Below are 22,122 nucleotides of genomic sequence, written 5' to 3' on the forward strand. Positions count from 1 at the left end.
TCTCTTATCTCAGTGCCCTTCCCATCTGTTCTGTTCCTCTTGCTCCTTTTGCTCACCTACATATGCTTCCCAGCCACTTGGTCCTCTCTTCCCCCAGACTTTCATTCTCTGATGGTGGATGTCAATTCTAACTCCATTAATAGTTTTAGTCCCTGTGGTTGCTCTTGACTCCTCGCATCTCCCCCTTCTCTTACATTGCTGTGACCACTGCTGCAGCCCTCACATTCTCTATAGGAGGTGCTGGCTGATGGTCACATGGTGCTGGCTCTCTTCCTTGTTTCCAAGTAGCTCCTAGCAGTGAAGAACCTGGAGGTTTGTACAAGCTGGTAAGGAGAAGGAGAGGCAGCCCCATATTACTAGCCAACTCCCTGCAGTCCACAAGCACAGTCCAGCGCTGGTACATGGACCACACTTGAGGACAGTTAGACACTGACTATCATTTATCTTGTTTAATTCAAATAATTTTCTTACTCAGCCCAGAGGATAGACTTTCCTGTGTCAAGGATTATTGTTTCAGTTTGTAAAATATAAATCTATAAGTACTGTGGAAATCAAAATTACACTGATGCAAGAAAATATTTCTATTTGTTTTTAATCTGTGTGTTTTGTTTTTGATCAGAGTCCATCTTTGCTTATTTCAGACTTAAATGTTAGCTTTATTTTCACCAAAGAAATTAGCTAATACATGTCTACATTGTTCAAAAGGTAAAAATTGAGATTGGAAAGGTAATACAATATGTGCCATTCTTTCATGGTCAGAGTAACTGGGATATCTCCCAGGGCTTTAGTCTAATATCAACTGCTAGTCAAACAGGGTAGCGTTAGCATAAATTCCATTTAGCGTCATCACATTCACTTAATGTTTAGTGGTGAAGTGATGCTTAGCCGGGGTTAAATAGGCAAGCTCCGGTCAATTAACACAGAACTTTACTGAACTAATGATGAAGTATTCCTTTTTATTGTCCCATTTTTATTTAGTACCATTTTTTAAAAAAAGGTCTCTTCCTTAACAAGCAACAGGACATCCTAATGAAGAGGATTCTACTGTATTTTCAACTCTACGGCAGAGCCAAGCTATAATCTTATGCCAAAACAAAAAAATTCTCATCCATTATTCTGGTCAGTCTGTTTTATGGCTTCTGTTTGAAATAGTTTATATGTACTGTAAATTCCCATTAGATGGAGCATAGGATACATGCACAAATTATGGAAGATTTCATTGCAGGGTAAGAGAAGTGTTCCTTTTTACAGCAAACCCCAGAATAACTGGCATCATCCTGGAAACGATTCTGTCGGGATCCAGTTACATTTTTGAATACTATGTTCTGCTGCTGAGATGCTTCTCCACTGTAGGCCCAAGCCCGAAAAGGTAAAGGGCTTATGAAAGTTGTTGTAACCTCAAAGATTTTTCACACTGAAATAGGGACCTGTTCCTGTCCCACTGATATTAATGGAAAAATTCCTTTTGACTTCAGTGGCAGCAGGAGCAGGAACACTAGCCTCAACCCTGCAAACACTTCTGCACATGCTTAGCTTTATGCATGTGAGTATCCTAGTGGGATAGGATTTGATGGGGCTAGGTCTGATCAGTGTTAAGCTGACAGCCCCTTGTGTATTCCAGTCTATCTTGTAACCTAGGCAAGCCTGGCTTTGTGACAGATGGCCCCTTTATACCAAAAATCACAATAATATTCAGGTTATTCCCTGTCCCTAAGGACCAGTCGCTTAACCCAGGTCAGTTGTACCTTAGATCTCACACCAAAGACAATGCTTGTAACCAATCCCAATCCTTGATCATTTTTGTACAAAAGAGAGAGGAAGGGGTGTGTTTGTTTCCTTGAAATACAGAATGGTTTGAACCCTAGCTACATGGGAATCAAGTTGGATTCTTAGCAGCCTGGGCATCTTGTGGGAGCAGGCCAGTATTGCAGAATTGTGTACTGTGCTGTAGGACTGTGCTGATGGATGTTGCTTAAGACATTTAGTTGACTTGATGAATTATTGAAGTTGACTTATAGTCTGTGACTTGTCAGATGGGAAGATGATAGTTTGATTGATGATTTGGAAGCAGATGGTGTTTTCAGATTTCTGCATGATACAGTATCTCTGGTTTTGAAGAGAGGGAAAGGATTTTATTGATAAGATATCCTCCCCATCCTGACAGATTTGCAGACCTGATCCTGAAAAGGCTTATGCATATATCTACCTTTACAGATGTGAGTAGTCTTGTTGTAGACATAGGACTATTCAAGTGCTTTAAATTAAGCATATGTGGAAGCATTTGCTGGGCTTGGGCCCAATTCCCTGAAACATCATAGTGCAGGCTTTTTTGGCTCCTCACAAGTTGAAATTGATCAAATATTTACTAAATAATTTTTGCTGCTGATTGTCATTGACTGTATATATTTAGTTCTGCCTTGTTATGAATACGTGTATTACATACAAAACTTTGTTAAATTGCCATTATTTAGGTTGCAAAGTCAAGCGCTGGGAAGTTAGAACATGCCAGATTTACTGTTGCCTGTGCCACCCTAAATCATCTTCCTTGTGTACCCAGTCTATGCACTGAGTGAGGCAGGGGTCCTGTGGGAAAAACAGTATATCATTCTGTAATCAAAATCACAGTACATTTTCACAAGGAGGCTGAATTAAGATTGCATGGGCAACCATAATTCTGGCATTTCCTAACTATTGAGAATGTTGCAAGCAAAATAAGGTTCTGTTAATGTAGTTTTTTTATATGTCCTTGCCTAGGAGTTTTTCAAGGACAAAGGTGAAAACAAATTATGTTATGTGCAACTGTAATGATCCTCCCCTTCATACATCATCCACAGGGCTTGAACTCTGAGCCTTAAACCCTACGGCACAGATTGCTACAACCTGAGGTAGAGAGCTAACCACATTAGCTGACTACAGGAGAGTAGAGTGTTTATCCTAGAATATGGGGATGGAATGTGGGTGCCATGTGCTGGGTCCAGGAGAGGATGAGGGGAGTCTAGTCTGGCTTCTCTTCCTCCTGCCAGAGAGAGAGACAGAAATACTGGGATCATGTGCCAGGTTGAGATGTGAAAAAGAGATTTTGGGAGAAGTCTAGCGTGCTGCTCTCTCACATTGCCCTGCCTCCCCTAGCCACAGCTTCTAGCAGCTCTGAAACATTCCTAGCAGAGTGTCTGCTGTTGCCTTGGCAGAAACATGGGCCAGTCTCTTTAAAATGTTCGGTGATTTCTGGCAGAATTTTGTGGTAGTGGGGGGAATGGTGATTTTTAACACTTTTCAACTCTATTAAATCCAAATTAACTGACATGGGACAAAGAAAAGGCACATCTATAGTCTGAGGTTTTCCATGCAGGATATCATATGTCTGCTGCAAACAATGGCAGTATTAATACTTATGAAAGAAAAGTCACAATAATCTTTTCTAGTGGAAGGTGTTAGACCAGTGGTTCCCAAACTAGGGGCGCGACTTGTTCAGAGTAAGCCCCTGGTGGGCTGGGCCAGTTTATTTACATGCCGCATCTGCAGGTTCAGCCAATTGCAGCTCCCAGTGTCCACGGTTTGCCGCTCCAGGCCAATGGGGGCTGTGGGAAGTGGCGGCCAGCACGTCCCTCGGCCCACGCCACTTCCTGCAGCTCCCATTGGCCGAGAACAGCAAACCGCAGCCTCTGGAAGCTGTGATCGGCCGAACCTGCTGGTAAACAAACCAGCCCAGCCCATTAGGGGCTTACCCTGAACAAGTCGCACCCTTAGTTTGGGAAACACTGTTAGACAATACTTTTCTGAGGTGTTTTCCGCTTAACCATAACCACCCTCCTTTCTTTGGTCTTTGTAACGTTGGTTTTGTCTGTCTTGTGCTGTTATAATAGTTTAGTCTGTTTTGAACAGTGCAGTGCCCTGAGCATCCCCCTAAGAAAAGGTGCTTTCTAAATACATTTTATTGTTGTTTAGTGTGGGGGTATCTCTTTAAGGTTTTAAATCTTTGCAATTCAGAATGAAAACTCAAGTAATTTCTCAAAAGGGCTAGATTAAATATGGCTGCAGAGGCTTTTGTGTAATATGCTCCAAAAAACTTGGCTTGTTAGTTGAGGTACGTTGTCTGATGTGGTTCAGTGAAGCAAAAGACAATAGTTTAGAATGGTGTTGATGTGCCAGGATATTGCCAATGCTATCAAGCAGAGTGCAAGAATTTCTAATGCTGTTTTATAATCGTGGATTTCACAGCATGCTTTCGAAACCCTGATTTGGATTTGCTTTAATGGCTTTGTCTCATCTTAGGTATTGCCTTTTTATTTATAAGAAAATAACGGATAACTGACCAACTTCACTCATAGCAGAAGGCACTACACAGAGCTGTTCTGTATTTGAGAATACGTGTGCTAGTCCTTGAAGTTAATTCTCTTTCTTGGCCCTGATTCTGCAAACTGCTCCACATGGGTGGACCCTGAGCCTGTGCAGACCTCTGCTGACTTCTGTTGGGCTCTGCTTAGGTGCTGTGCAAAGCAGTTTGCAGAATCAGGACCTTATTTATGTAAACAACCCAGTGAAAACATAGGATACTCTTCCAAGGATACGCTTGTTAAGAGGGCTCATACCTCACTACTTTACAAGACCTCAAAGGAATAGTATTGATTGAAGTAAAAAGAAAAGCCATGGAATGGTAAAACGGATGGCTTTCAATAATATTTTAAATTCATATAAACACAGATTTTAGCCTTTAAATCAGCACTCCATTAGAGTAGACCCTAATCCTGCAATGAGCTGCATACAGGGATCCATTGTCTCTGCAGTGTTGGGGGCATAGTCATTACCAGTGATCTTTTTTCACATAAGGCGGGGAGAAGGTAAGAGAGGGAGGTAGAGTGTTTGTTTCTAATCAGGTTTCAGAGTGGTAGCCTTGTTAGTCGAGCCCTTGTGGAACCTTAGAGACTGCCGAAATAAATTTGTTAGTCTCTACGGTGCCACAAGGACTCCTTGTTTTTTGTTTTTTTGTTTCTAATCAGAAACTCTACAATAGAGTTACGGTTGTAAATCTATATCTATTCATTTAAAACAGCACTGCTAGAATGTTGCTGTTATAACAAGATACAAAATATCTGGAATTGTAGGTAAAAAAACAAAAATGCTTGAAAGGTGGGAAATTAGAAGGTTGTAGTTTTAAAAAACACTCCAAAGTTTCAGAAAGTCTAGAAATACATATTTACTGTTCCAGTACCAACCAGTGCTAATAAAGGTGTTTGGGTGACTGGGGGACCCTAAATGCTTACAAACATGGTGCCTACAAACCCTTAAGGGCTGCACCAGCAGGCTTGATTAATGTGCAGCCCCCTCACAAGATATAAAAATCATGATGGTTTTATGTAATAATCAGTTCATTTTTTCCATAGCTAATAATTTTTCAAAGGTAGCGTACTTAAATATACCCCTTTCCCTCAGTTCACCTTGCGGCCTGATGAATGCAACCTATTTGGAGTTTTTAGTCCAGTTTCATCTGTGAGATACTGGGTCAGAAGGGAGCTTCACTAACTTACATCAGCTAAAGATTTGGCCCACTCTATGCACTAACAAAAAAGGATTAGACTTTCCCATATGGGGCTCCTTGTCCATCTTCTTAGTGGTGGAGGTTCAGAGTGGGAGTACTTGTCATCAGCCTCCCTCTGAGGGAAAAGGCATTGAAGAGTGTCTGCAGACTGATGGAATGATTGGAGGTCAGCTTGCTGTGTCTTGTCTAATTCTAGTCAGCCAATCTCCTGGGGATAGGGCACAGGAGAGAAGTTTGCAGTTGGGAGGGACTGTTGACTAAGTGGCAAAGGCTAGTGACTGTGTGCTGAGGGGGAAGCACATGATGAGAGAGGGGAAAAAAGGTGGGTGAGAGGCTGCAGAGAAAGGTAGTTAAAGCTTTGCCACTTGTGTCTGCCATCCCTTTAGTCCTGCTACTGTATGGTCTGCCTAAGCTGCAGGGCCAGCTGGCCTCAGGGTTCCCACCAGTAAGATGGGTATACAGAAATGCCACAACAGGATGGTTGTGAGGCTGAATTAGAACTTCAGCACTCTGAAGCCATGCTGTACTGTGTGAGTGCTTAGTATTAGGCAAACAATCTTTTTGTTACAGGGCATTTACTTTAAAGTTGTTTAATGTTTGAAAAAGTAGTAAGGTCAGAAATTTAGGTCAATTAATGTGAGTGAAGCTCAGCAGGCACACATCTCCCTTATGCAATCATATTTCTAATTCCTGTCTGCATATTTTAAGCATTTTCTAATTCTTTGAAATACAGCTTTTCTTCAGATAGTTTGCTGAGTGCTTGTCTTATTTACTATTATTTCAGAAGCTGAATTTGAATCTTTGCAGAAAAGCACATTTCCCCTCTTCTTCATTCTTTAAATTTCCATGTGCATTTACAATTGCTGTTGGATTTATGGGTTATAAACGCAATGAGTTTTGAGTGTCTGAAAGTTGCAATGAGCTCTTTAGAGAATAAGCATCAGAGACTGGTTGGTAATGTGTTCCATGGATATGCAGTGGTGTCAAGTTAGTGCCTATTTGTTGATGTAGCTGTTTTGGCTGAACCACTGATTATGTTCTCTGACGACTCAGACATATGCTTCTTAAATTAAAGCCAAACTTAGTATTTTTTAGATGCTCTTATTTATAATGTGTTAATTAATTTTGTCTGCACAGAGACTTTGCTTATGTAGCAAGAGACAAAGACACAAGGATTTTGAAATGTCACGTCTTTCGATGTGATACACCTGCGAAAGCCATCGCAACAAGTCTGCACGAAATCTGTTCTAAGGCAAGTGGATTATAACAACTCATTCATTAACCTCGTGAATGATTCTTAGAACCGTTACTATAATCAGCACTCTAATTTGTGGGGCAAGGCCGTTCAGTTTTGTGCCATTAGAAAGTTGACAACCCTAGACTTGTAATAGACATTATTGCAAACAAATAGGAACGGTGAATAGTGTCATGGCTAAATAAAACAGTCCTTTTTAGATTTAATGGTATTGTTCTAGTTGTTAATTCCTGAAAAATCTGTTAATGACACTAACTTAAAAATTGCTTTTTTTCTGAATTTTTTTACCTACTTTTGTTTCAAGAAATATACATGAGAATCCTTTAACTGAAAGAGATTTAGAGATAAACATTTCTTTGTTATCAGTTGGTTTATATTGTGAGTTTGACAAATTATCTGTTCCCCTGAATGGTCAATTAATCAGTGCCCTCTGTTTGTGTGGGTCTTTCCTTCAGTGGTAAAACCTTTAAAAAAATAGGAAAGTCTGACTGAAAAACTATAAAAATTGGCAGGGGAACTGAAACAGGTGTAGTACCTGAGACTATTTTTTAACTCTTATTGAAACTTCATTAGTTTTCAAGTTGATCGTGTCCCTTTAAAAAAATCTTTTTTGATTTGTTTTTTCTTCTGTTTAAATGAGACTATTTAAAGGGATGCTTCCAAAATAAAACACATATTTAGTTGCCTATCTCACTAACAGTGCCTGTGGTTATTAAAACTTTAAGTTTTAAAATCCAGTTTACATTTTGTGTCTGGAAGTATGTTTGTGTTTGCTTTGTACATTTTTGTCAGTTTGGAGAATGAAAATCAATGAAGTTTGTTTCCTTTTTCTCTATGGTCAGTTTGTCTGGGTTTTGTTTGTTTTTTTAATTTTCATTTATTTTGAGTTTTGCAGTCTTTGAGTTGCAAACACTGCAAATATAGTAGACACATTTTGTTCTGCTCTGTGTGATGTTTTATGCAAATTATTTAGTGTGCTGATTTGCATATTGCACATTTAAAGCCCTGTTTTGTGTTGTACAATGTAAGGAATGACTCATTTGTGAGGAAGGATGGAAAGAATTTATACACTATGGCTCCAATAGGTTAGTGTCTCTCAGTTGAGATGAAAAAGTCATCTGTAACTAAACTGGTTTAGTCCTTGGCAATTTAAAGACTATGGGCCCATTTTCAACTTGTATGGAAATTTAAAAATGTTACCTCAAATGGAAATTGGGGCACACATGTCCCAGCCTGTGGAACTGGGTGCTAACTGTGATAACTATAGAAGCTAAAATAGATGTACACATAATGATTAGCATAGGAAAGGTACTGTGAACCACATTATCTATTTGCCCTACTGCAAAATGCAAAAGCATCCAAATGAAATTGGAAGTTAAAAAATTAAAATCTGCTAAAGGAATTATTTTACCACAATGCTAAAATTGTCTTCTGGCAATGAGTTCCATGAGTTTATATAAAAGGTTTAAAAGAGATCTTGGTGGGATTAAAAAAGAATTAGACATTTCTATAGGAAAAATGAGAACATCCACGGTTACATTATATGGGGTTCGGAAGGAATTTTCCCCCAGGTCAGATTGACAGTGACCTTGGGGTTTTTTCACCTTCCTCTGGGTGTTGGGTGGTGGTGGTGGCCTGTGATATAGAGGAGGTCAGACTTGATGATCGAGTAGTCTCTTCTAACCTTCAGCTCTAGGACTTCATATAACTGTGAACTTAAGGTTAGCAGTGGCAGAAGTAGGTCATGGAACTGTACGAAACTTGGCAGTTCTGGCTAGGGTGGGTGCTTGAGGAGCTGCTGGGGAGTAGGTAGTTCCTGGGCTCTGGTGGGCAGGGAGCTGTTCAGAGAGCTGGAGGCTTAGTGCTAGGGCAAGCCTGGTGCAACTGGGTACAGCAAGGATGAGCTAAGAGAGGCTGGAACTAGTAATCAGCCCCTCATCTTAGTTGCTGATCCCACCACTTTCTCCTCCAGCCATCACCTCTCCTTGTTTCTAGCTGCAGCAGAGAGAGCAGGGAAAGAGTTGTCTGGCTGCATTCTCTGGCAGCCAAACGGTGCAACTTCAGGTAAATAAATGCCTGCTGCATTTCTGCAGCTGGGCTGTAGCAATGACGACAGGGTTGCCAGTTGTGTGAGATGCATGACTAACTTTGCAAGGGAAACGTTCATTTTTTAATTTTTGTTTAATTCTGCTAACTCAGGTCTTGTCTATACGGGGGTTAGTTCACACTGAGTTGTTGCACCCTAATTGTCATGTAATACATAAACTGTACTATTAACATGCACACAAGACAGCTGTGCCCTCTTTCAAATACATAACTGTGTACACGTGGTGGGGGCGTGGCACATACTAAGCACATGGCATTCTCAGAGAGTATGCTGTGGTCCCTTGCTTCGCTGATGGACAGTGCATTCTTGGATTTTTCTCCCTGCATGTTGTAGGATGCATAGCGGAAACCAGTGGAATTCTGGGAATTCAAAAAATTTCCATGATTCCACTCTCTGTCCCAAGCTTACATTCTCTTTGGCTGGGCTAGCACCATTCTCAAATTGCTGTTGGTGAGCACAGACCCGAGAATGCTCTGTGCCGCTATGCTGGGCACAGAGGCTGTTTACGCTTTATTTGAGTTCTCGGAGATGAGGGCTTTGGTTTTGGACTTTGCCTGCTGCACCACCAAGCAGATAATGTGTTTGCAGCAGCAGATCTTCTTGCAGCAGTGGAGGAAGGAGAACAAGATGAGGAAGACAAAGACAACACCTGGCAACTGCTACTACATAAGGTCTTCCTGGAGCAGCTTCACACAGTGCAGCACTTTTTCTGGGCTCAGGAAGCCAGCATCAGTTGGTGGAAAGGATGGTTCTGCAGACCTGGGATGAGCAGGATGGCAAAGGCAACCTTCTTTGACATCTATTCTGAACTAGCCACGGAGCTGCAGCAACAGAGCACTACCATGTGTTGCCCTATAGCTGTTGAGAAGTGGGTTTCCATTGCATTTAGAAGTTGGCCACCCCGAATGTTTTCTGGTCCATAGCCAACCAATTCAGCATAGGGAGATCGACTGTTGGGACCATTGTCAGGCGGGTGTGTGAGAGGTTGTAAGTGCAGTGAGTACTGTTGTACCGACAGCACTCATTCCAGTTGGTAACGATGGCTGTGCACACAGGGGGTTCCCAAACTGTATTGGGGCAATTGTGGGGGCAATTTCCCTAATGTTTGCCAGGGCTCAGAGTTCATAAACAGCTGCATTTTTTCAGGCCTGACACTCAAAGTAAGAGGAGCACTAGGCATCCCTGACAGCATTGCCCTGGCCATTCCTTTCCATTCATTAGCAAGGACTCCAATCAGCTGTACATCGACGTGTTATCCTGGGGGTCAGCGTGAGAGGGGGGATGGATTGTGAGCATTCCAGTTTTTGTTATGGGTGGTTTTTCTGTGTACCATGCATTGCGGATTCTTCATTAATGAATTCCTCTAATGTGGTGGGCCTGTTTTCAGCTCAGTTCTCTTTTTAGATTAAGATGTAGTCTACATTTTGGATGGGAATCTTTTTCACTAGGAGGGTGGTGAAGCACTGGAATGGGTTACCTAAGGAGGTGGTGGAATCTCCTTCCTTAGAGGTTTTTAAGGTCAGGATTGACAAAGCCCTGGCTGGGATGATTTAGTTGGGAATTGGTCCTGCTTTGAGCAGTGCGTTGGACTAGATGACCTCCTGAGGTCCCTTCCAACCCTGATATTCTATGATTCTATGTTAGTAATTGCTATGGTGGTTCTCCGCACTACTCTCCTTTTGTCAGTGGTGCATGTCCTCACCAGGAGCACTTCCACCAACTTAAGAAGGGCAGTGTGGGGGGCTGAGAGAGGCTCTTAGCACCTTACGCAGTCGCTGTTGTGAGCCAAACTGCCCACAGATTGTTGGCTCCCTGCTGCCAGTAGCCCAACTGCACCCCTAGGCTCTCAGCTGCCCACTGCTGGGAGTCTGGCTGCCCCCTCTCCACAAGCTCCCAACAGGGAGCGCTGTGCCTGGAGTCCTGGCAGCTCCTTGGTTCCCCACGGGGAGCCAGGAGCTTCAAGGCAGATGTCAGGAGGAAAACAGGTAGATGGGTAGGTGCCCTCTAAACCATGGGCTTGCGAACAGTTGATCGTTTGGGCTTTACCATGAGACAGAAGCTGGTTGCCCTGTCAGACCAGCCATCATTTTGAGAACATGTATGTAGGGGGCAGAGGGGGACAGAGAGGGCTGAAGAAGGTGGGAACTGGAAACTCAGAAAGGCTTCTAGCTCACATCCACACAAAATGGGGCACTGGGACAGAAATCAGCACAGCAGTATAGTGTAATAATAAATTGTAAAGGTCAATACTTACATGCCAAGGTTCCTTTGATAGGATCTGCCTCCTCAATCCCGGGCTGGCTTCTGGCTGGGAATCAGGCTGGCTTACAACATGGCCACCCTCAGAGTCCTGAAGAGATCCTGGCTTTCTGGGGAGAGCTCTTCACTGCGCTACTTGTGTTCTTCCTCCAGTGACTCTTGTTGCTCGTCCTCAGGAGGAGGAGGGAGAAGGGGGTGCAGCAATGCACAGGATCCACAACCTCCTTGACTTTATAGCTGTGTAATTGCTTAATATCCTGTCCAGCTCCTCAAAAAATAGATAGGTTATATTTCCACAGCCAGACTCTTCTTACAGCTTGGGTTGTAGTGTACAGTCTTCTGAGCTGTTTGCTCTTTAACTGGTACTAGTTGGTGTCCTGGTTGTGACCCCTTATGGACAACTGACTAACAATGTCCACCAACACATCTTTATTCTGGTGGCTGTCCCCAAGAGCTTGCTGCACTGCTGCTTCTCCCCAGATGGCAGTGAGATCTAGGGTCTCAGCATGGCGCCAAGCAGCTGTTTGAGGCACATTGTAGAGGCTGCTGGAGCAATATTGCTGTAACACCAATATGTTGGAATCCAGGAGTAAATGGTCTGATCCTGACAGATGAGGGAGATATCTTGTCAATTTGACTCCAGAGCAGTGGGAGGGGACACAAGTAAACATACAGGTTAATCATACATGTCTGCAAAGGAGTGTGGGATAGCAGTTGGAGGACATTCAAATCAGTGGCACTGCTATGGGTACCCACATGGCCCCACAGTATGTCAACATTTTTATTGCTGATTTTGAACAACACTTCCTCAGCTCTCGTCCCCTAACGCCCCTACTCTACTTGCACTACATTGATGACATCTTCATCATCTGGACCCATGGAAAAGAAGCCCTTGAGGAATTCCACCATGATTTCAACAATTTCCACCCCGCCGTCAACCTCAGCCTGGACCAGTCGCTACACAAATATGTCCAGCTTCCTGCGATATATCAGTGCTAAATAAATGATGTCACATACAGCTCTAGCGCTCTTTACCAGAAACCTTAGTGAGCGCTCGTAAGTACGGTTCATGCGCCGCGTCTGTCAATCCAGACCGCAGGCCACACGATCCATATACGTCTACAGCCAAGCTCTACTACATCCCCTTGCCTCCCAACTCTCAAGATAGAGACAAACACCTACAAGACCTTCTAGTCCAGTTGTGCTACAACTACAATACCCACCTTCCTGAAGTTGATATAAACAGAATTGACAGACAGAAGAGTTGATCAACTACTAGGACGAACTAACAAAGAAATAACGAACACCACTAGCTGTTCACCTTCAGCTGCTAAACTAAAACCTCTCCAGCCGCATCATAACGATCTACACCTGTCCTGCTTAAAGGACATCCATCACTCTCACAGATCTTGGAGATAGGCCAGCCTGCTTACCCAACAGCCTCCCAACCTGAAGCAAAATACTCACCAGCAACCACAGACCACACAACAAAAACACTAACCCAGAACCGATCCTTGCAACACAAGCCCATTCGAACTCTGTCCACATATTCTATTTTCAGGTGACATCATCATAGGACCAAATCAGAGCTCGTTCACCTGCACATCTACCAATGTAATATATGCCATCCTGTGCCAGCCAATGTCCCTCCAATGTACATTGCCAAAACCAGACAGTTTCTCTCGTTAAAAGAATAAATGGACACAAATCAGACGTCAGAATTATAAATTTCAAAAACCAGTCGTGGAAACACTTCAATCTCCTGGCCACTCGATACAGACCTAAAAGTCACAATATTACAACAACAAAAACTTCAAGGAAACAGACTGCCACATGGACGGACGGCTTGAATTGGAATTAATTTGCAAATGACTCCAGTTAAATGTAGCTTTGAAAAGACTGGGGAGTAATGGGTCATTACACAAAAGTAAAAACTATTTACCCATGTTGATTACCCCATCCCCCGACTGTTCCTCACAACTTCTTGTTCGCTGCTGCAAAATGGACCATTTTGGCATTACCACTACGAAAGATTTTTCTCTCCGGCTGTAATAGCTCACCTTTAACTATCCACTTCGTTAGTTGTGTGTATGGTAACACCCATTGTTGCATGTTCTCTGTATGGTAATATACATATATATATCTTCCTACTTGTATGCCACTGCATGCATCCGAAGAAGTGGGCTGTCAGCCCACGAAAGCTTAGCTCAAATAAAATTTGTTAGTCCTTAAGGTGCCACAAGTACTCCTGTTCTTTTTGCGATAACAACTAACACAGCTGTACTCTGAAACCTGCCAACTAGTGTGAAGCAGCATTGTGTGTGCACTAACAATAGACCGTGTTAACCAAGTTTGCATCCAACTTGAAAGAAGACTCCAGAGTTTGTGATAAATGTAGAGTTAGGGCACTCAAAGGAACTATATTGCTTGTACACAGGCATTTTTAGGTAAAGCAGCCTGAGTTAGAGTGGATTTAAACCCCCAGTGTAGACAAGCCCTCAATGATAGTTATGGCTCTGAGTCAGCAAAGCAATTAAGTACGCTCTTAGATGCTGTTGGATGGACTTGTTCTACTGAATCAGGGCCTTATTCCTAAGCTAATCGACTCTCAGCAACAGCTCTCATTTTATTTAGCCCAGGATATAAATATTGCCTCATAAACAGAAAGCAACCTCAAAGTATAAGAATCACAAACAAGGGGAGCGAGTGTGAGAGCCATGATTTTAGAGCTGGTGTTTCTGCCTCCAGGTCGTGTGCTCAGACCACTAGACCTCTCTGTAAAATTTAATTAAAATGGCAGTTTGTTTATTACTAGAATATAAACAACATGTACATTACATTCCAACACAGCCAGGGTCACAATGGTAACTTTTTTCTCAGAAGGGTATATGTAAATGTGCATGGGATGACAAGTGCCTCTTCACTTTTTGTTTGTATAGATTTATTTATTCTTCTTTCTATGTTGTTCCTCACTGCAGTTTTTGAACATTTAAACTGCTCATTTTCACTTCATATATCTTTCATATCCATTTGTAGCTCTAAGTACCGCAAAGAGAGAATTGTAAATAAACTGAAAGAAAATTAATTTTCATATCTCTTTTGGTTATATGGACTCTGACTAATTGCAGATTTCCCAGATTAGGGGTGTAATGAGAGTAAATTTATACTTGGAATTGCTACCGTACTATAGCTTGGGGGAAAAAATGCTGTTCTATTGCCGTCTTCTCCAGATTATGGCTGAACGGAAGAATGCTAAAGCTGTGGCTTGCAGCTCTTTACAAGAGCGGACTAATGTCACCCTGGATGTTCCCCTGCAAGGTACTGTATGCCAGAATTAACTTTATATTGTGTTCCAGTTTTAGATACAGTCCTTTAATGTTGTATTTAACAAAAATCGAGCTGAAAGGAAGGCTAACAGTGTCTTTTAGACAGCGTATCTGATGATGTTACAGCAAAATACTTTTATTGGTAATGTTGACAGTAGTGCAATTCTACTTAGTTATGGCAACTTGTTTATTTCCTCTGGTCTTTCAAAATGTGTAAATTTCACAACTCAGTAGCGAAATGATATGCCAGATCTACATAAAAACAAAATCTATTCCAATTAATCAATGGGTTCAGAGGAGTTACAGCAGATCCAGACAGTTCCTGAATTTCAGCATCAGCGTGAGCTTCAGAGGCTGCTGAGTAGGCAAATCTTCCAGCCAACTATGTGCTGGACCCTGTAGTGTGGGGTGAAAGAAAAATGGCTTTGTGTTCCTTTCTCTTAGCTTAATGGTGGATATGTTGAAAGCAGGCCAGGAGACTTACACATAGTAACTAATGCAAGGTATATTTTAAATCCACTTGCCTGCACTGAGTATCTCAACATACTCCTCTGTGTTGATGGGTTTTTTTATTTGCATCAGCTGTTCACACAGACACTGGTTTCTCCTGGCACATAGAGGGCATGTTCATAGGCATGGTTTAAAAACACAGGACTAGATTCATAAAGGGACTCAGTCTCTCCTGTTGAAGCTATTCCACTTTGTATGAAACATGTAAATAGTCATTAGATCAGAGACAAAAAGTGGCTAAGGCGCCCACCTGGGAGACCCAAATTCCAGTCCCTATTCCAGGGACTCTTTAAGTATTTCATACAAAGTGGAACAGTTTCAACAAGAGAAACTGAAACAGGCCCACCCTCGAATACCGCATAGCCCAGTAGTTAGGGTATTCACCTAGGAGGTGGGAGACTTTGGGTCAAGGCCCTTCTCCTCTGTCAGAATAGGGATTTGAATTGGGGTCTCCCACATCCTGGGTCAGTGCTCTAACCTCTGGGCTATATTAGGCAGTGAGGGGGACACTGCTACTCCTGCTCTTATTTCGTTGAAAAGGCACTGATCTGACTTCGGTGCCTAACTCCAGGGGGTTCATGGCTGTGAATCCAAAGTGGAGATAAATGCTTTCATCTGGCCTTCAGTTAGGTGCCCAACTTCCTTTGAGGGGAGGAGCTTAGTCCTGCCCCTCTCCTCAGTATTTCCTATTGGCTAGCTCAGATGGCCCTCTGCTCAGCACGCCAGCTGTTGTGAATCCTCCTCTTGGGACTTGACTACACAGTGAGTTAGTGCATGGCAAGCCAGGATGTGAATTTAAAGCATACCAGCTTGCTGCACAGTAGAAGGCCAGGGGGATGTTGCCACAGCACAGTGAAAGTCCCAGGGTGCAGCTTACCAAACTATGCTTTCAAGCAGCAGAATGCAAAGCCCCTCTCCAGGACATCCACTTCTGTAGCAGTGTCCAAATGGTGATTTACTGTGCAATAAGCTGGTGTGTTGTAGATAGGGTTTCCAGGCGTCCAGTTTTCGACTGGAATGTGTGATAGAAAAGGGACCCTGGCAGCTCCGGTCAGCACTGCTGACCGGGCCGTTAAAAGTCCGGTCAGCAGCGCAGTGGGGCTAAGGCAGAGTCCCTACCTACCCTGGCTCTGTGCAGCTCCTGGAAGCAGCCGGCATGTCCCTAGGCGCAGGGATGATCAGGGAAGCTCCATGTGCTGTCTTCACCCCCGGCATCAGGTCCACAATTCCCATTGGCTGGGAATTGCAGTCAGTGGGAGTTGTGCAGGTGGCGCCTGCAGCTGCGGGCACTGTACACCACGCAGAGCTGCCTGTCCCCACCTGCGCCTAAGAGCTGGACATGCTGTCTGCTTCCAGGAGCAGTACAGAGCCAGGGCAGGCAGGGAGTCTGCCTTAGCCCTGCTGCATGACCAACCTGGAGCTGTCTAAGGTAAGTGCTGCCTGGCCAGAGCCCTCACCCCAAATCCCCTGCCCCAGCCCTGAGCCCCACCCCCCCAACCAAACTCACTTCCAGAACACACACTCCCTCCTGCACCCAACCCCAGCCGTGAGCTCCCTCCTGCACCCAAACTCCCTCCTGGAGCTTGCACCTCGACCCCCCTCCTGCACCCCAACCCTCTGCCTCAGCCCTGAGCCCCCTCCCAGAGCCTGCACCTTGCACTTCCTCCCACACCCAAACTCCTTCCTGCAGCCCACACCCCCTCCCACATCCCAAACTATTGCCCCAGCCCTGAGCCCCCTCCCACACACAAACTCCCTCCCGGAGCCCACACCCCAAACCTCCTCCCATATCTCAACCTGCCCCAGCCTTGAGCCCCCTCCTGTAGCCCAAGCATCTCTGCCCCAGTCTCACCCCAGAGCCTGCAGCCCTCTCCTGCAACCTGTACCCCTAAGTTCTGGCCCCACCCCAGAGCCCTCACCCCCTCCCTGCACTCCAACCCCCTGCTCCAGCCCAGTGAAAGTAAGTGAGTGGGAGAGAGTGAGCGACTTGAGGGAGGGGGGCTGGACTGAGTGGGTGGCGGAGCCTGAAAGAAGGAGTAGGGCAGGGCAGGGCATTGGGGCAAGGGTTTTCAGCAATGTTCCCTCTAATTTTTTCCATCCATATGCGGAATACATTTTGTGATGTGCACCGAGGTATGTACAAATGTGGACTACCAGTAGAAACAAAAAACCTGAATATAATATATATATATTTTAGAAGTTACCAGAGAGATAATTACTCCAGCCAGGACAAATTAGGCATTTTAGAACTCGCTACTCAAAAAATTAAATTTAAGAGTAAGAGAAATAAAAATTATGAAATGTATAGACCAGTCAAAACACTAAAATAACACTTTGAAAGAATAAAATTACAGAGAATAGATGTGCATTGCAGGAAGTACCAGTAAGTAACAACAACAATACAAGTATGTGTTGGGAGGTGAGTGTGAAAGAGACTGTGTGAGAGAGAGAGAGAGAGTGTGTGTGTGTTGACTGCTGCTGAAAGCCGTGCGCTATCTCTTTAAGACACTCACTGAAAACTCTCCTGCTCTGTCCTGAGCCGTTATCTCCTCTCCCCCACTCTGCAGATGGGGTACATCATATGGGCAGGGGGAGGGGGAGAAAGAGAAAGTGTGTGTGTGCATCTGAGAGATAGAGACTGTGTGAGCTAGCTGCTGGGGAAATCTCGGAAACAGTGCACTGTCACTTTAAGAAAGGCACTCAGTCACTCACCATTCAGACTTCAGACTACAAAAGGCCGGGGTCCTCTTGAACCAGGCTGTCCCCTCTGCCCAGCTCTGCACAGATGGGGTACAGGGGCAGGGGGGGACACGCTGACATCAGCACCCTCTGCTCTCCACCCCCTCTCTGCACAGCCAGCAGGAGGGTCTCAGGAGAAGCTGAGCAACGTGGGGCAGGGGCACTTTAACACATGCTGCTGGTTGTGCGTGCTCTGCTAATCAGCTGGGCTGCACTTGGATCTCTCTTGCACAGCCCCCCAAGTAAAATTACTTGGTAAGCTATTTCTTCTGTCAGTGCAATAAAGGTGTATTTTACTTGCTTGTGAATGTTGATAAACAGCCGTTGGGTTTTTTTCTTTTTTTTTTTTTTGTTCCCATGCAGTAGATTTCCCAACACCAAAGACCGAGCTGGTACAGAAGTTCCACGTCCAGTACTTGGGCATGTTACCTGTAGTTAAACCAGTGGGTATGTAACACCATTGTTCCTAACTGATGCCAGAAGGGACTTACATAAAATCTAAAAGGGCTAGATTCTGGCTACACATGCACTGGTAAGAAAAGTGCATGGAGCAACAATGCTCTTGTGTTCCTGATGCACAGGGGTCAGCATTAAGCCTCCAAACAGGAAGAGAATGGGGCTGTCTAGTGCTCATGGCCTCACTCAGGCTTGTGTTTCCTCAGCCAGAATGTTTTGGGAAGGCAGCTGAGACAAAGCCCTTTGCAGCGCCCTCTCCCAACATGCGCAGTGACAATTAAAAAGTCAGAAAGGAGTTTTAAGTGCATCGGACTGGAGTGAGTTGCTATGTGAACAAGCTGCCTTCCCAGTGTTTTAATCCTCCTAGGAGAAAACTGGCAACTACTTTTGTTTTTACAAAGTGACAAATAAATTAAAGGATAGCAGGAGCTAGTCATTTTTTGCCATCAGAATGTTTTTTGTGTTTAGCTAAGAAATCTAAGGCAACTTCTTTTCTGTGCTTCCTGGTGAAAATAATAGGTTTTTCTAGTTTTTTTTATGTATTTATTTTATACATTTTTTTTAATCCCATTTTCCCTCCCTCTATATTTTAGGTATGGATACGCTGAACAGTGCCATAGAAAACCTTATGACTTCCACTAGCAAAGAGGAGTGGATGCCAGTTACCATGAATGTTGCTGATGCTACTGTGACGGTCATCAATGAAAGAGTAAGTTAGGAATAGATTAATATAATAGTTTTAATAGTGCAGTCTCAGAAAGCTAGAAAGTCCCAATCTGTAATAGAATTTTTGTTTGGACTAGAGTATATTCTTTTGTTTCACTTGACTTTTCCCTCCAGTACTGTAAGCTGTGCACAACAGGACCATTTACTAGAGATTGAGATTTAAAAAAAAATCTTACAATTCATCTTCTGCTTTTATGTTAAAGGGTAGCGTAGACGTCTGCTGTTGGGGTTCGCCCCTCTCTGGGGCGGTGGGGAGCCAGGCCGCCTCACTACAGGCAGCATATCAAGGTTCTTACCAGTCGCTTTTGTTAGGCTCAGTTTTATTTGCCCCTTCAAAACCTGTCCTTAGAAATAACTGTAAATGTTTGAGGTATAAAAAAATAAGTATCAGCATTATCTTTTCCTGGGTTTTTTGAGACCCAAATACTGCAAGCCTAAATCCTGGGCCAAGAGTCCTGAATGCTAAGGTTTGCTCTGTCCTCCTCTGCAATTTAGCAAAGACAAGGAATCTTTCAGTCTCCGTTCTGTGCTGCTGCTTTATACAAAGCATTTTCCCAGCAGACCAGTAGAGTGACACTTTGAAGAAATAGGTCTGTTTCACTGCTGCTATGTCCTCGGGGTAAAATCCCCATTCAACATGGATAAGTTGTTGTTTGTTTGTTTGTTTGTTTGTTTTTATGACTTACCACAATCTTGTCTTTTTTAAACTGAAATAACCTAAAATCTGTGGTGTGCCCAATACCAACTGCTTTGATCTCTCTTCTTCCTGTATTTTAGAAAGGTTAATTGAGTTCAGCGCATAGCACATTGCTAATGCTGTACAGATAAATAATAAGAGTTCAGCACTACTGCTACAGTTTCACCAGGGATTTTAGAAACATAAATGAAGTGTATCAAACAGTTGTATTGAATACATTGTAGTAATGAGTGATCATTGCTTCGTAACCAGAATGAAGAACAAATCATGGTGGAATGTCGTGTTCGGTTCCTGTCCTTTATGGGAGTGGGCAAGGATGCCCATACATTTGCCTTCATTATGGATACAGGGAACCAGCATTTTGAATCCCATGTTTTTTGGTGTGAACCAAATGCAGGCAATGTATCAGAAGCTGTTCAGGCTGCATGTATGGTAAGTGATCTTTTTCAAAGTGAACTGTAGTACTTAACTCTTTCACTAACTCGATAAATAGTAATAATTCTAAATTTACAATGATCGTAAATCCCTATAATATTTAAAGAACTGTAAAAACCGATATCTTTAATGCAAAATAAATCTTTGAGAATTTAAATAATGTTCCTATCTCAACCTTACCTATTTGGGGGAAAGTGATTATGAAATGATAGATTTCATGATTGTAGGGAAAGGACTGCACGAGAGCAGCAGAATAAGGATAATGGACTTCAAAAAGGCAGATTATAACAAACTCAGAACTCGTAAGTGAGGTCCCATGGGAGCAAAGTCTAAGGGAAAAAGCAGTTCAGGAGAGCAGTTTTTCAAAGACACAATATTAAAGGCACAACAATAAACTATCTCGATGTGAAGGAAAGATAGGAAGAATAGTAAGAGGATAACACAGCTCCATCAGGAGCTCTTTAACTACCCAAAAATCAAAAAGGAATCCTCCAAAAAGTGAAGACATGAACAAATTGCTAAAGATAAATACAAAAGAACAGCACAAGCGTGTAAGGACAAAGTCAGAAAAGCTAATGCACAAAATGAGTTACCCTCGCAACGGCCATAAAAGGGCAATAAGAAGTTGTTCAACAAATCCATTAGGAGCAAGAGAAGATGAAGGAATGTGTAGATCCACAACTTAATGGGGAATGAGAGCTAATGACAGATGAAGGGCAAGAACGCTGTGGTGTTTAATGCCTATTTTGCCTCAGGCTTCTCTGAAAGAAAGTTGTGACTGGATGCATAATATTAACAATTAATATTAACTAAAAGGGAGAAGCAGTGCAACACAAATAGGGAAAGGACAGGTTAATGAATATTTACATCAGTTAGATGTATTCAGGTCAGCTGGGTCTGATGAAATTCATCTAGGATACTTAAGGAACTAACTGAAGCATTCTTGGAACCACTAGGAGTTATCTTCAAGAACTCATGGAGGACAGGTGTGAGGTCCCAGAGGACTGAAGAAGAGCAAGCATAGCACCTATCTTTTAAAAAGGGGAATAAAGGAGGACCCAGAAAGTATAGATTAGTCAAGCTAACTTTGATACCTGGAAAGATACTGGAACCAATTATTAAACAATCAATCTGTAAGCTCCTAGAGTAGAGGTTCTCAAGCAGGGAGGGAAATCGCTAACAGGTTTCAGGGAGTCTGCCAAATGGGGCCCATGTTAGACTCCCTGGGGCCCTGGGCTGAAACGCTGCTGCCCCACAGTGGGCTGGGCTACAGGAGCCTTGCTGCCCACTGGTGCTGAAGCCCCTGCAACCTGAGGCTGAAGCCAATGCCTGAGCAACAGAGATTTGCAGGGTCCCCTGTGGCATGGGGCCACAGGCATTTTCCCTGCTTGGTACCCCCTAATGCCAGCCCTGGCTTTTATATACGGAAAAACAGTTGTGATACAGGTGGGTCATGGAATTTTTTTGCGGGGGGGGGGGGAGAGGGGATTCAGAAAGAAATAGGTTGAGAACTTCTGATAGATTTGTCAAGAACAGGTCATGCCAAACACGTTGACCAGGTTACTGGCCTAGTGAATGGGGGAAGCAGTAGATGTAAAACATCTTGATTTTTAGTAAGGGTTTTGACAGTCCCACAGGACATTCTCATAAGCCAACCAGGGAAATGTGGTCTCGATGGAATTACTATAACATGGGTGCTTACCTGGTTGCAGACCATACTCAAAGAGTAGTTATTAATCACTCACTGTCAAACTGGGAAAACATACCTAGTGAGGTCCCAGAGGGGCCTGTCCTGAGTCCATTACTATTTAATAGCACTTTGGAGGGGACAGAATTCAAATTCAGAATTGATCTGGAATCAACAAAATGAAATTCAATAAAGACAAATGGAAAGTACTGCACATAGGAAAGGAAAACGCAAAAATACAAAATGGGGAATAACTGGCTAGGTTGTAGTACTGCTGATGAGGATCTGGGGGTTATTGGAGATCACAAATTGAATATGAGCTAACAATGCGATGCAGTTGCAAAGAAAGGCTAATATTCTAGGGTATATTAAAAGGAGAGTTATCTGTA

The 22,122-nt window shown here is 43.3% G+C and overlaps 1 protein-coding gene and 1 long non-coding RNA gene across 8 annotated transcripts in view; one reads left to right on the forward strand and one right to left on the reverse strand.

Annotated features, from left to right (window-relative positions):
* LOC142046898 (uncharacterized) overlaps nt 1–11,680 on the reverse strand; it is a 31,790-nt gene extending 20,110 nt beyond the window's left edge. Inside the window, exon 1 of the long non-coding RNA XR_012655982.1 lies at nt 11,153–11,680. This is a non-coding gene — a long non-coding RNA (uncharacterized LOC142046898). The remainder of the gene's footprint in view (nt 1–11,152) is intronic.
* APBB2 (amyloid beta precursor protein binding family B member 2) overlaps nt 1–22,122 on the forward strand; it is a 322,611-nt gene that overhangs the window by 294,659 nt on the left and 5,830 nt on the right. For all 7 annotated transcript variants that reach the window (XM_032776850.2, XM_032776854.2, XM_032776851.2 and 4 more), the window contains 5 exons: nt 6,674–6,788; nt 14,388–14,475; nt 18,096–18,179; nt 18,782–18,897; nt 19,864–20,043. In XM_032776850.2, coding sequence (XP_032632741.1) covers nt 6,674–6,788; nt 14,388–14,475; nt 18,096–18,179; nt 18,782–18,897; nt 19,864–20,043 — 583 coding nt within the window. The remainder of the gene's footprint in view (nt 1–6,673; nt 6,789–14,387; nt 14,476–18,095; nt 18,180–18,781; nt 18,898–19,863; nt 20,044–22,122) is intronic.

Source organism: Chelonoidis abingdonii, chromosome 5, assembly GCF_003597395.2.
Source record: "Chelonoidis abingdonii isolate Lonesome George chromosome 5, CheloAbing_2.0, whole genome shotgun sequence".
Taxonomy (NCBI): domain Eukaryota; kingdom Metazoa; phylum Chordata; order Testudines; family Testudinidae; genus Chelonoidis; species Chelonoidis abingdonii.